General features: G+C 45.9%; 1 protein-coding gene across 1 annotated transcript in view; it reads right to left on the reverse strand.

Annotated features, from left to right (window-relative positions):
* Window positions 1-4515: 4515 nt before the first annotated feature.
* IL17RD (interleukin 17 receptor D) overlaps window positions 4516-15336 on the reverse strand; it is an 84029-nt gene continuing 73208 nt past the window's right edge. Inside the window, exons 6-13 of the mRNA XM_006862063.1 lie at window positions 14637-14681; window positions 14386-14537; window positions 12928-12993; window positions 11466-11520; window positions 10840-10950; window positions 8927-9111; window positions 5546-6485; window positions 4516-4628 (exon numbers count right to left, since the gene is read on the reverse strand). Coding sequence (XP_006862125.1) covers window positions 4516-4628; window positions 5546-6485; window positions 8927-9111; window positions 10840-10950; window positions 11466-11520; window positions 12928-12993; window positions 14386-14537; window positions 14637-14681 — 1667 coding nt within the window. The remainder of the gene's footprint in view (window positions 4629-5545; window positions 6486-8926; window positions 9112-10839; window positions 10951-11465; window positions 11521-12927; window positions 12994-14385; window positions 14538-14636; window positions 14682-15336) is intronic.

Below are 15336 nucleotides of genomic sequence, written 5' to 3' on the forward strand. Positions count from 1 at the left end.
GCTATCAAAACATTTAAAACACATTCAGAATCAGATTCGATTTTGGGGGGGAACAATGAGGGAAAGACACAATCCAGCTAATAATGGCTGCATTTAGCAGCAGCATTGTCTGGTGGCCCCAGATAGCTATCATTACCATGGATCACTTAAATTTTTGGTAGCGTAGTGGTTACGAATCGGGCTGCGAACCTTAAGGTCAGCGGTTCGAAACTACCAGCTGCTCCGCAGGGGAAAGATGAGGCGTTCTACTCCCGTAAAGATTTACACCCTCGGAAACCCTGTACAGGGTTGCTATGGGTTGGAACCGACTCGATGGCACTTAACAACAACAACAACAAGGCAGAGGTGTAAAAGTGACACCCAGTAGATCAAATCAAATCTACCCACATGTTCTGTTGTGCCTGAATTAACTAAAAAAAAAAGATATCAACATTATAAAATCAGAATGTTTCATCTAAAAATGCAGATTCTCAGCTTCCTTTGAAAAATAATAACAGAAAATGTGACATGGCCACATCTGGCTGGACCTCCTGCATTTGGGCCTCTAGCTCTTCAGTTTGCTACAGTCCCCACTGTTCCCAACTGTCTCTCTGACACTAAAGAGGAATGAGAGTGTCATTTATGCTCTCGCAGCTGTCTTCCTTACCCACGGCACCTCCTGAAGACATAGTGGTGGCGGTGCAGGTGGTGATGTGCTGTTGGAGTCGGTTCCAACTTATAGCCACCTTGTATAGGATTTCTGAGGCCATAAATCTTTACGGGAGCAGAAAGTCTCATCTTTCTCCCGCGGAACAACTGGTAGTTTCGAACTGCTGACCTTGAGGTTAGCAGCCTAACTCGTAACCACTATGCTACCCGAGCTCCTCCTGAAGAAATACCATCTGCTAAACAAGAACAGCAGTCTCCGCTATCAAGAGAAAATAGTACTAACCTTCACATTGGCACTGCCCACTCACCTCTCCAATAAAGATACAACGAATAATTTCTCTCTCCCTAAGAGGGTCAAATTAAGGAGCTCTGGTAGCATAGTGGTTACGAATCGGGCTGCAAACCTCAGCGTCAGCAGTTCCGCGGGAGAAAGATGAGGCATTCTGCTCCTGTAAAGATTTACAGCCTCGGAAACCCTGGTCAGGGTCGCTATGAGTCGGAACCAACTCCACGGCACATAACAACAAGAGGGTCAAATTAGTGTTGAGGACTACAGAGCTTTCTTTTGGGGACAGAGCGGGTGTAATTTATTCTTCAGGAGGAAATCAGGCACACCTCCCCCCAAAGAAAAAGATGCCCGACTCTGGAAAAATGAAAAACTGAAAATCCTGTCACTGCCCCCACTACCACGTTTTTAGAAGAACCAGTCTTCTTGTTTGTTTGCACTGAATTCAGGGGACCTGAGACTTGATGGAACTGGTTTAAAAAGCCAACAACAAACACTGTGCTAAGCAACAAGACTAAGCTTCTGACATACATGAACTTAACAATCTGACTCACACACTAATTACATTGATGTCATCACTGCTAAAGACAAGTTTTAAAATTTCTGATCTGGGATGATTTTCAGCTATTGCTAATGTGGCAGTCAAGAAAACTCATCTCATGTCATAATTTATGGCCCCATCTTTTGGGACAAAATACTGTTACCTGGCTGGGTTGGCTGCCTAGGTACCTGGGCCTGTATCTTAATGACTTCTGGTTCTTTCTCAAGACTACTTGGCTGCAAGGGCCCAAGACTGCTCCCAGGAGGTCCTCTTGTAACCTGTGCAGTGGAGCAGGACCTGGTGAGGTGGTCTCATCACTGTAGACCACCTTAGTGAGAAAGGCCCAATTTTACCTGGGGTTTTACCCTCCTGACAGGGCTGATTGTGTCAGGTGCAAAATCCTTTCTGCAAGGTATTCGGGCATTCAGATGAACAATCACTCCCTACCTTCCGCTACCTGGACTTAGGTGTGTCTCCTTTCCACTGGGCACCATCTAACACATCCACAGTCCTCTTTTGTTCTCAGGCCCAAGGGTTCTCATTGACATCATCCCCCATATTCTAACGCTCATTTCCCCCGGCGTCTAAAAGTCTGTGATTTGGCAGAACCTTACTCTGAATTCCATTTTATCATTTCCACCGTCAGGGACAATTTGTGAGTCAAACACGCAGCTCTGCTTAAAACAGATGTTTTGCCTTAATCTATAAGGCAGTCATTCCCAGCATGAGATGGGGTAGGTCAAAAAGTGAAACTACTGAGCCAAGTGCAGGAAGCTGGACTTCTAGACTTACTAGGAGTTAGGCATTCACACCATGGTTCTGGTACCTGGTGTGTACGCTAGTCTGAATTTGTGGATCATCAAAAACATTACCCAGAGCCTCAATCCAAAGTAGAAAATCATTTGCCTTTTGGACTAGGTTCAGTCCCTTTTTCCCCTCCATTTTTATTAAGTTCATTTGCTAAGCCCAGTTCTATGCTCCCTCCGCCCTCCATCCTCCTGGGGCCACTTTGTCAAAGACACCTCCTTTCACATGCAAGGCTGAAATATTCATCTTGAAAGCCGCTCCTGATGGCTCCTTTGGGGCCTACAAGATTTCTTGTCCTGGATAGGAAATCCCATTGATTATGCTCCAGAACTTGGACACACCAGTCTCCTTCACAGAATGTACGCCAAGGCTGAGACGGCAGGACAACCTGGTGTGGGTGGAAACTTATGCTCCCGGATTCCACAGCGACAACATAGAAAGTCTCTTTTCCAACAAGATGCTGCATTTTATGGGGGCAGACGATCCCACAATTCCACTTGTCTCTTCCTTGGAGCAGCTGCAGGAAACTCACTGCCAGAGAACATACGTTCTTCTCCTAAGAAGCTGCCAGCTGCCTTTCCAGACTTGGGAGTATGACATTTGCATAAAAAATACACATAAATTTCTTCTTTCCAGCAGGGGTACAACCCTCTTTCCCCACCTGCCGGACAGGTGCTTGGAAGGGACCATCACCCAGCCCCCAACCTCACCCTCCTCCAATGTTTCTCAGATCACCCCCCTACCCCATCCAATGTTGTTTCTTCCTAAAGAAAGGTGGAAAGCGATGGCTCCCATATTGAGTGCTGAGAAAACAGTGCCAAATTCCAACAGTGCCTGTGGAAAAGGTGATGGGGAAAGGCTCACACCCCTAGAGGGCCTGGAAGAGGTCAGAGGAGAGGAATTCCTTAGGAAAGACCAGCACATAGCATGACCCACAAGCTTACATAGCGCACTTGAACAACTGCTCACACTTGGGAAATAGGAATTCTATAGAGAAGTCAATCATAAGAGAGCATGCACTTTTCTTTTCCTTTTTAAAGCAAACACTTTCTTCCTAAGCTCTAAATGCTTATTTTTGGTAAAGATGGAGCACAAGAGACAAATCTCTCATGGAGGATGTACTTCAGAAATACAAAAGTGATCCAGGATTCACTGGGTTGGGGAGGTGACTACTTTAAGATTCGAGAATTTCACCGATTCCAGGTACCATGTCTTCTTCAGACAGTAATTAGAAAGTACCTTCGGCCTTGTGACAGACCCTCCTCCTTTCTACCTTCTTAAAAAAAAAGGTTTGTCATTAGCTAACACCAGTTCAGCAAAATAGCCTGCCACCACCTCTACACACTGCCACACTTCACAGGATTCTGCTCCCAGCATTGCAGTACACAGCTCTGGGCTAGAAGACCAACCAGAGTATGAACTTCAGCCTCCAGTAATATGGTCCAGCTGTGTCCTGGTCTCTTACAAATAAACTTCAGCACACCAACATCAGAGACAGTGAGGCCAACGGAGCTCGGGATCACCTGGCATCCACTGACGCAGATCACATAGGGGTTCTGCAAGACGATCCAAGTGTCCTAGACAGAATGGTCACGAGGGTCAGTCTGGCCAGGCATGTCAGCTGATACAAAGACTTGATTGATAAGAGGAGACTGCATTTCCTTCCACCTCCGTGACCTCTGATTTTGTGCTTCCTGAATTCACATGGCATTGTAAGTTCCACATCAGAAACGACAGGAATGTTACCTGCCATTCATTCCAGACACCGATACACCGATGACAGGCAGTTGGGCTCTTGATTTTCTGTGGCTACAATGACACCACAAATGCTTCTTCCACAAAGCATTTCAAATCAATGATGCCTGAAGCACATAGGCGAAACATGCTGAGACAGATTAAGTCTGAGGACCAGTGCGAATCTTTCCTGTTTCTCTTCGCATCTCCCCGTCCCTGGAACAGGCCCAAATCTGAGGACTGATGTAATGTGGTCAATCAGACGTTTTCACACCTACAGACAAGCCCTCAGAGTTCCACAGGCTTTAGAGAACTGGACGTTTTGTCATGGCATCTGGAGGAGGGTTGCGGGCAAGGAGAGCAAGTACTGGCCAACATTTCACTCAGAATATCCTTGTTCAAGACCTTAGCTCCAAAGTGGCTGTGCAACCACAGAGGGGAACTGGTGAGCCAGGGAGAGGCGGCAGCTAAAGTGGCAATGCTTCGACACTTCCATTCCTTATAAAGGGGCGACCGTGCGGAGTTCATCAGTGTAGCTGTGGCACCCCAGGTCTGCTGTGCATGCCCCAGAGGACAGGAGCTTGGAGGGAAGGGAAGGAGGCTCTTCCTCACCTGAGGAAGAGAGAGAGCAGAGTCACAAGGTCATTGCACGTCCTGAGTCAGGAATGTCCCTAATGCAGCTGAAACCTTGGTTTGCATAAGGAGTCAGGCATCTCCCCGACGCCAATCCTTATCCTGCTCATATCCTTACCCTTCCTCAGGTGCATACATCTGAGGAAGGAAGAGACCTTCCTGAGGGGGGGCAAGGGGTTCCATGTGCCACTCCCATTAACTGTACTCTCTTCATCGAGCCCTCCTTCCTGGGGATCAGTGCAGAGCTATCATGGAGAGACAGTGTGTCCATAATTCCCATGTCCCATAGGATGTGGCTCTAAAGACAGCAAGAGATGGGGTGAAGTAAGCAGGTGCCAGCAAAGAGAAACTCCGCTGCGGTAGAATCCACTGGGACCCAAAGCAGAGTGGAACTGCTCTAAGGGTTTTTAGCTATAATCTTACACACATAGATCTACAGGTTTTCTTGGATGGCACTGTTGGTGGGTTGGCATTGTCAACCTTTAAGTTAGCAACAGTCGAGCAGAAATTATTTGTGCCACCTAGGAACCTTTCCCCAAAAAGATACAAGTTTATCTACAAGCCTTATTCAAAACCCTTGGGCACAACAAGCATTGGTCTTGAGATGTTTTAGGGTTTCAGAAAGGTCATATGATCCACATACTGGACATTACAGAAAACCTCTAATGGGGTCTGGGCAGCTCACCCTAATTTCACATCAATATACAGCTCAAACCTGTTCTGTGCGACCTAGGATAAATCAAAACTATCAGCAGACTCATGCTACTTCACATCAGCGTTTGCTACCAATTAAGTTCACACCGAAGTTAGAAAATCATTTTTACGGACTGTGGATGAAGGCTGTGGCCCAGGTGAGGAGCCAGACCCACTGCCTGTCGGCGCCCTGAGCTCCTTACCCAGGCCTGAGGAGGAAGACATACTCTCTGTCAAAGAAGAGGTTTCTGTTTGGTCTGGTGAGAGGCCTTCCATCAGAGGCAGGGACAGCTCAGACGAGGGCACAGATGAGTCGTAGATGCCCGAGTCCCGAGGCATGTCCGAAGGGCTGGCTGCCTTCACCATGTGTAGCAGGGGCCGCAGGACAGAGCTGCCCTCTGGGGCAGTTCGGGCCTCAGTGTCTTCGTCCAGGCTTAGAGGCTGACTCCCCAAGCGTGAGCTGGACAGTGCAGCTGCCCCGAGCACGGCTGCCTCGGCCTTCAGGCAGTAACTGCTCTCAGTCCCTGGTTTGCACATGACATCATTTAAAACCAAGCCCGAGTCAAACTTCTCCAGCACTGGCTCCCGGGAGCGGAGTGAGGGAGGAAGGAAGGGAATGTACTGCTTCTCAAACCAGTCAGGCTCCTCATCAATAAACTGGTGCATGTTGCAGATGGCGACGTACAGGGACCGGCCCGATTTGCTCCGGAAGTAGTTCCGCCTGCTGATGTGGCCAGAGTAGGGTCCAGGTTCCTGCATGCCGAGGTCTCGGGAGTGCAGGTGGGAGCAGAGCTGGGGGAGGTGGTCCATAAGTTTGTACTTGGTGCTCAGGTCCAGGACACCAGGAACGTCCCCCTCACAGGAGTAATCGAAGTAAACTGCGATGAACTTGCTGAGCGCAGTGGCGCTCTGCTTGGCCTGGCGGAGCTTCTCAGCAATGGTCGTCATGGCCACCAGGAAGAGCTCCCCCTTTCCCGTGCCTCTGCCACCCGCTTTGTGCTTGTAGTTCTTCTTGTCCACAAAGTACTTCATGCCTTTGGAACAGACCACGATGATGAACTGGGACTCATGGATCTTTCGAATGACCCACTCCCGCTGCCCTTCTCGGCAAAGGTTAAAGTCTTCCCACAAGTCCAGAGTCACCTGGAAAGAGAACACAGGGTCTCACCTCACCTACAGAGCATGCTCAGTGAAAACCTGAGAGCAGAGAAAGAAGAACAACAATGTTCCAAGAAGGGCATGCCAACCACCCCTCACCACACTCAGCACTGCTGTGCGGCAGACCCTAAATGTCCAACTGCCTTCTATGGGAGACCACCACACCCAGGCTCAGGGCAGGGCCTGCCATCCTTCATGTGGGGTCATTATCATCCCCACCCTATGAGCGAGACACAGAAGCAGAGCTTATAGAAACTTCTCTAAGCCACACACAACATGTGATGCCCTCAAGGAATTTAGGGTGGGGGGGAGTTCAGAAAATGGAAGAATTGGCGTTAGTGTGTCTGACGGGTGAAGCTGCCCGGTTGGGAGAGGGGCAGATCCAGAAGAGGAAGCCCCCTCTGGGAGGCTCTGAGATGACATGGTGAGTAACCCCTAAGCGGGCTAGAAAGTGGAGTTCAGACTTGAATGACAGAGTCCCCTCCAGTCCCGGGTGACCATGTCTAGACAGTGTACTTCAGAGAGACCATCACTCCATCCACTCACAGCCCCGCCTGTGACATCCACACTGTGGTCCACAGTGTGGTCTGCAGCTGGCAAGCAGGGTGGTAAACCACAGTAACTTGTCACATTTGTAATGACTGGTGTCTCCCTCTGTGGTCTCACAAGGGTCTGTGGTGGCACACCCCTGCAGGCTGCTGGACTGGAGCAGGGTGGGGAGAAACCCAGACACCCATGACCCTGTGATAGGGCCTCACCTTTCACACCACTTCTATCCGATTCTGGTGAAAGCATCGCTTCAGCAATTTAGCAACTATGAGCCAGTAGCCACAGTCTTACAGGAGAAGGGAAGTCTTAAGGATTTTATTCTCTTTCGTTCTAAGATGTTGCAAAAGGGAAGAAAGCACCCAGAATGCACCCATTTGCAGAAGTAAGCCTGGACTGCCTCAGCTTTTCCTTAATTCTTGCTAACACTATGTAAGTTACAGGTTAAATGACAATGGTAGGCTTTTTGTTTTGTTTTATTTTAATGCCCACATCGTTGACACAACAATTCCATTTCCAGGCATCTATTCTTAGAAAATCATGATAAACGGGGTGAAATTTATCAACTGAGATATTTAACATTTTGAGCTAACTCAAATATGGTAAACCAATAGTACAACTTGTGTGGTTATTAAAAGTACAGCTTATAAAGAAATTGTTGAAAATTATTTAGTGAAGAGACTGAAAAATTAATAAATATAAACATTCCCATGAGCCCCTACTGCAAAACCAAATGAATGAGCTTCTTTGATCAATAAATTAAAATAAAATAATATAAAAACTAGATAGAAAGAAAGCCATCAAACACTAACTGTTTGAAAGCATCCTCTATTCTCCAGGTTGGGATTAAAACAAGGCAAGCGTTTACTTGTCAGCCTTTTCTCTAGTTTCCAGTATTTAATTCATAATTGGAAACGTTTTTACCCCTGAGGATAATTACTTACAAAGCAGAGCAAACTGAGCTGTCTGTGGCTTCTGAAGACAATGAGCGCCACAAACTACAGTCTGCCACTGCTAGATCTGCCAGACTCAAGCCTGCTTTCAGGGGAAACCTGGTCAGCCTTGTAATCTTTTTTTAAGACACTAGGGGGCAGCCTCACCACATGAAGAGATTAAAGAGAGGGCAATTTCAAAGCCTGAATAACTTCCAATCATACAATTATTTATACAATTCTTGTGTTTCTGAGAAATAGAATGTGCTTTCCACAAGAGCTTTTTACATTTAGCTCTGAATTAATGCTATGGTGTTAGTTAAGATTTTAATATCTTAACTCAAGAGAATGTTGAATGAAACCAGAGTAGATTGCTTTGAGAACTCAATACATTACGGTTTTGGGGAGAGGTCCCCTTCTGGCCTCCTAGAGAATGTCCTCGTTCTCCCAACACTGATGTCTCCCTTCGCAATGCTTTATACCAGTCAATGGTTAGATGCCCTCAGAGAGCCCTTTAGTCATCATTCCTTCCTTGACCCCAAGATCTACTATATTGGCAGTCCATTTTCCATTCCCTCATAGAAAAACTTCTTCCCCCAAAGCTGTTGAACTCTTTTCCCCTCTCTTGTGTGCACAGCATGCTCACTAGCGGTCACCCTCAGGGAACAGCCGCCATTTGACACCATTCACACCTTCCCATAGCATGCATGGCTGTTTCAGTACCCACAATACCTCCTGCTTTGGTATCAGAGTCATGATATATCAGGAGACAGTGCTGGTACGGGATGGACAGGCTGAAAGAAGAGCGCCGGAGCTGGTCCCCATTTGGAAGCTGCAGCACTACTCCAAGTAAGGTGTCACTGAGGGGTATCCCCCCACCCCACCCCGCCCAAAGGCAGGAAGAAGTGGCAGCTACAGAGGATTAAGAGAATGCACTAGGTTTCCCACCTCACAGCCACAGAAGTCCTGCAGGAAGTAAGCGAAGCACTGGACGACATTCACGTGGTTCTGGCAGTCTTTGCTCGAATAGCAGAGGAAGACCTTTGGTCTCGGCCGGAGCCTCTCTCTGGGGAGTGCTGCGGCATACGCAGAGGACTCTGAGCTCTCTTCATCTAAATGTGAATATATATTTTCTAAATTGGAAGAGAAGATAGGGTTGATGCCCACGAGCAATGCAGTGTCCTGTTCCCTAAGACTCAGGGTGTAATGCTATCTTGAAGACAGTCCCACAATCCCAGCTCCCTAACTCCATTGGTGGGCACAGGCTAGTTGATTTCCCCAGTGGAGCAACAAATGGCCAAAACTTGTGCTTAACTTGAAGTGACCTTCCACAGAACACAAGTGCTGCGGGGACTTTCTTGACCCACAGCTCTTCAAACCACACACACTAAGCAATGGCAGGGCTGACCATTTAAAAAAAAAAAAAAAAAAACTGTTTAAAATTGATGCATGATTTATAACTTGCATAAATCTGTAGTGCATCATTCAATGACAGTGGGTGGTGTGCTGTGGAGTCAATTCTAACTCACAGGGACCCTGCACAGGGTTTCTGAGGCTGGAAATCTTCATGGGAGCAGAAAGCCTCATCTTTCTCCCACAGAACAGTTGGTAGTTTCAAACTGCTGACCATGAGATTAGCAGCCCGACTCGTAACCACTACGCTACCAGAGCTCCTTGCTATGTAAGTATACCTGTGAAACTGCCATGTGCATCAGAGGAAACATTTCAGGCACCCAGAGGCTCTCTCACAACACCTGACTTGTACGAGGGGGTTTTAAAAAGTTTGTGGAAGAAATTCCATTATTTCTGAATCTCACTTTTCCATGAACTTTTTGCAGCCCATTCATACAAGGATTAAACTCTCCCATTATCCTCGGTGTTATTCCTAGTTACCAATGAGCTGACTCAGATTCATGGAGACCCCATATGTGTGCAAAGTAAAACTACACCAGGGGGCTTTCAAGGCTTTCAGGAGATCACCAGGCCTTTCTTCTGAGGTGCCTCTGGGTGGGTTCACACCACAAACCTTTTGGCTAGCAGCGGAAGACTTAACTGTGTGCACCACCACCATTATCACTTTAAACTAGCTGCTGTCAAGTCCATTGTAACTTGTGGCGACCCATGTATGTAAGCACAGAACTGTACTCCAAAGGTTTGCAGTGACTGATTGCTCAGAAGCAAATTGCCAGGCCTTTCTTCCAAGGCACTGGGTGGGTTCAAACCTCCAACCCACAGGCAAGAATGTTAAAAGTCTGCAACATCCAGTGTTTCCTATTCAGACTTCCTTTATGTCCTTTAAGGAGTCTTAGTGGTACAGCAGTTACAGCACTCAGCTGCCAATGGAAAGGTTGGTGATTCAAACCCATCAGGCTGTTGTTTGGGTAAAAGACACAGAAAGCTTGCTGTCAAACAGCTTTGGGAGCTATGGGGCAGCTCTACTCTGTCCTACAGGAGCTTGATGAGTCAGACTAGACTGATGGCAGTGATTTTCTTCTGCTTTGTTTTTCTTTAATGTACTTTTATTATTTAATGCCTTTGTATTATTTTTCATTTTTATTCAATAAAATTTGAGAATTTTACTGAATTTGTATACCGAAATTGGGAAGAGAACTACACATATCTGTCCTTGGCTCCTGAGGTCAAAAGCCAAATAACCGAATTCTAGAGAACAATGTTCTGTCCTTACTCAACAGATGTTGGCTATACAACACTGGGAACTAACCATGGCAGCGTCCTAGACACCTACTTGGGACCCAGGGCATGCCTCAGCCAGCCAAGGAACCAGCACTTGTAGACTCCCTCTCTGTTGGCAAGGACCCCAGTCCTGCCCTGTAGCGGGGACACACCACACAAAGAGATACCTTGTTGCTTCTTGCGACACATCACGGTGAAGAGCGTGGCGAATGCTGATATGACGACCAGCGGCACAGTGATGGCAACAGCTCTGATGGGCCCGGCCCACGGGGAGTGCACTACGAGATTTCAAAGGGAAGCACTTTCCACTTAAGTAGCGGAACAGGTTCAAAGAGAAAGACCTTTTTTTTTTTTTTTTTTCCTTTTAAAACATAAGCCGTATAACAGGTTCCAGGGACTGCTCAACCACCTTTCCCTATGACTGGCTCGGGCACTTATAAAAGGATTCCACTGTTCTTTCTTAAAGGGCTACAGAAAACAATTCCACAGTGAGAGTCTGAGGGAATGGTAAACACCTCTGAGTGAGAATTTGGCCTAAGGAAACCTCCCCTCCGACTATTCTTCAGAGGACAATCGACTATTTATTTAGTCCCAGTCCCTCACCCACTGCAATGCCTTTCATCTTCCAGGCAACAACACCAGGGTGGACCCAAAGACAGACTTGATGGAACATCATTTAAATAGAGAGAGGAGCCCACTTTTGTTTTGCTTAAATCCCCAAGTATAAATGTATGGGACATCTTGATCTATTGTGGGTCACAGCAGAAACTCCAAACAAAGATGAAATCCTTACCTGGCTTTAAGGCATAATGCATCACTTTTCTTGTTGTGTTGGTGTCGTCCACCAGCTGCAACAAAGAGAACACTTTAGCAGGTCTGTTGTTGTTGTTTCCAAATGACAGGACCTCAACCAGTTGTGTGTACCACACAAGTGGAGAGGAAAGAAATAGGGATTTCTTGGAGGGCAGGGGCAGGGAGAATGGGGGCGAGGGGGGAGAGTCATATTGAAGGGTGTTCACTGATGCCGGTAATCACTCATGTATGAGGCTGGGATGAGGAAGTGGACAAGGGCTCAGCTCTGTTCCACCAACTCGCAGCTCTAAAATACACCATGTTTTCTTTCAGGAACAAAAAGGTTGTTTATTCACTGCATAATTCAGCCAATGATTCTCACCTTCTAGAAATTTCCAATGAAAATGGAGTCCTAGCACTGATTTCACAGGAATTGCCCTAACAACAGGAACAAATGATTTGCGATGGGCTGCTCACCAATAGGTTGGCAGTTCGAACCCACCCGGCTACGCCATGGGAAAAAGGGCCTGGGGCTCTGTCTCCGTAAGATCACAGCTAAGAAAACCCTGTGGAGCCACCGTACTCTGTAAGGTCATCATGAATCAGAACCACCTTGACAGCAGTGGGTTTGGGCTTTGGGTTTATTATCACTTTAAGAGGATGTGTCAGTTCAAAACCACAAATACAAGAATGAGATGTTTCTACCAAAATCTTCAGACACATTGACTTCCTTTGAGCAGCGGGATTATTGATAACATTTTAATTACCCTTTCTGTTTTCAATTTGAGTCCTGGTACGGCACTGTGGGTTCATGTGCTGGACTGTAAGGTCAGTATGAACAGCAAGGTTGATGGTTCAAATTCACCAACTGCTCCTTGGAAACCCTATACAGGGTCGCTATGAGTCAGAACGATTTGATGGCACTTAAGAACAGCATCAATACCATTTTCTTTTACTCCTATTTTTGTGATATCTACTTAGATATTGGGAAAGTCATTTAAAATAAAAGGAAAAGAGCGTATCATTTAAAATGCTCTCTGAAATGGTCTTTGGAACACATGTATATTTATAGAGAAGAAGATCAATAGAAACCCTTCAGAAGTATTAGGAGATGTAATAGGTGTGACTTTTGCTGTTTTAACATAAAAACACAACTCTTTTAAAGTGTAAAAAAAAAATCAAAACCCCTTTGTAGTATGAAGGAACATTATATAGTGATTTCAGATCACAGGTACACGAATTATATTGCTACATAAAAATATTTATTTGAAATCTTATTAAAAAAATTAAAGACCAAATTATATATAAGCTATTAAAAGGCACGTGCTTTAAAGAGCCACATAAAAATGTAACTTTCTACATCTTAGTGGCTTGACATTTGAGTGTTGTAAACAGTTGGGATTCTGAACGGAGTATGATCTGTAAAATGAATGAATAGTGGGGCTTTCCTCAGTCATATTTACCTCAATTATATAATCCCCTGGAGAGACATTTTGAAGGAGGCAGCTGGTTATGTCTGTATTTCGTTCCTGCAAAGAAATAAACAACACTGTGAAGACGCACTCTTCATCCCTAGAGCTAAGGATCTGCCACGGCCCTCAGCCACATCTTTCCAAAGATGATGTAACTCATTCCGAAACCAACTGTGATGTGAACTTACCCAAAACCCTAGTCATAGTCTACACTCTGCTGGAGTAACCTTCAGCAGTTAATACTTGATTTGAGGATAAGGAAACTAGTTTTTAAATGCCTTCTTTAATGAAAGGGTGGGGAAAGAAATTATCAGTGTGTACTTGTGTGGGGGACCACAAGGTTGGCAGTTCAAATCCACTAGCTGCTCCTTGGAAACCCCATACAGTGTTGCTATGAATCGAAACAGAATCGATGGCATTTAACAACGACAACATGTGTGTGGGAGAACCCTGGTGGCACTGTGGTTAAGGGCTGGGTTATAAACTGAAAGGCCAGGAGTTGGAACCCACCTGTCACTCCATGGGATAAAGATTTGCAGACATGGAAACCCTATACTCTGTCCTTTAGGGTGGCTATAAATTGCACAGAAACAGATACATGTGTGTGTGTGTGTGAGTGTGCATATTTTATCATAATTTCAACTTAGGCAGAGGTCAATGACAAAAGTGGAAAACAGTGGAAGGGCAAAAAAGATACACTCATGGGTGTGTCTTTGAGGGCACTGGGTTCAGCCACCATAGTCAGAAGCTCTCAGTGTCTGCAGAGGGTGAACTAGCTGACCATGCTGTGAACTTCCACGAAGCATCTCCCCTTTCTTCCTCGCAGTGGCTGGTGGGTTTGAACTGCCAACCTTGTGCTCCCACAGTATCACCAGGGGCTACTTCATTATTTTGGTTCTTTCATAATACTTTTAGCAGGCTCTATGGACTTCTGCTGTGGTCCTGTGGGATAAATATGGGACAGCAAAGTCGGTTTGAACTGCAAGGTTGGCGGTTCAAACTCACCAGTCACTCCTCCGAAACCCTGTACAGGGTTGCTATGAGTTGGAACCAACTCAATGGCACTTAACAGCAATAACACACTAGGTGGCGCTGTGGTTTAGGTGTTAGGCTGCTAACTACAAGGTCAGGGGTCAAACCTACCAGCTACTCTATGGGAAAAAGACAAGTCTACTCCCATAATATTTACGGTTTTGGAAACCCTAAATAAACAGGCCTGTTCTGAGCCGGAAATGACTTGATGATAGTGGATTTGTTTAGAATCTCTACAAGGGTAGTTGGTACTTGATAACTAAAGAATGAGGGATGGCCATACAGCCCTGAGTCATGCCTGATGATAACATCCTGGGATTTCTGCCGACCCTGAGAGGCATCATGCTGAGCCACCCAGGGGCCCAGCAGTTTCTTTTAAAGCACGTGGTACTTCTTGACACACACTCAGAAGCTCACCTGCCTACAAGACTTTCGCTTAAAGGGCCCTTCATGCTTCAGCTTGTAATGAAGGTAGAAGAAGCGGAAACCGAAGTTGTGGGGTGCGTGGTCAAAGGACACCTGGATGTCTGGTCCATGCTGGGTGACGTTCAGGTTCCGAGGCTTCCAGACTGGGAGGAGAAAGGGCTGGGTGAGTACCTGGCAGTGACCCCGGCCCTCTCCCTGAGGTAGCACCCTAAGGCTTGACAGGTATGAACAGCTGTACTCACAGGGTTTGCAGGCCAGGTTGTCTGGCTGCAGCAACAGGTCACAAGCTGTGGGAGGGAAACATATTTCTAGTTTTAGGACAGCTAGAGAGCTTCCTCCTCTAACAATTCTACAAAATAAAAAAATACAATGCTGCCACAAAAGATATATGCAGGTTCATTGTAGCACTATCCACAGTAGCTATAGGCCCATCAATGGACGGAATGGATGAACAAACTACGGTACATATGGAACACAATGGGACACTACCCAACTTTAAAGAATAATGAAGAATCTGCAAAACATCTCACAACATGGATGAAGCTGGAGAACATAATGTTGAATGAAATAAGCCGCTCACGGAAGGATGAATATGGTATAAGGAATAAATACTATTATAAGAAGTCAAGAAAAGGTTTACACACAGGAAAAAATAACATTCTTCAGTGCTTACCAAGAATGTGTAGGAAAGCAGAGAAAAAAAACTAACGAGAGAGTAGACATGTATTAACTTGGGTGACGGAAAAGGCAATATACAATACGAGAAAGTCAACACAACATGACTAAGACAAAGGAAGACACTGGGCAGACAAAAGGCAACAATGGTAAACACTACTACATACACAATCCTGCAGTATCAGTAATAATTAATAATTTACAAGTAGATATCTAAGATGAATACATGCGGTGTGGCGTAAGGAGTACACCCCACAAGAATACAGA

Source organism: Chrysochloris asiatica, unplaced genomic scaffold, assembly GCF_000296735.1.
Source record: "Chrysochloris asiatica unplaced genomic scaffold, ChrAsi1.0 scaffold00046, whole genome shotgun sequence".
Taxonomy (NCBI): domain Eukaryota; kingdom Metazoa; phylum Chordata; class Mammalia; order Afrosoricida; family Chrysochloridae; genus Chrysochloris; species Chrysochloris asiatica.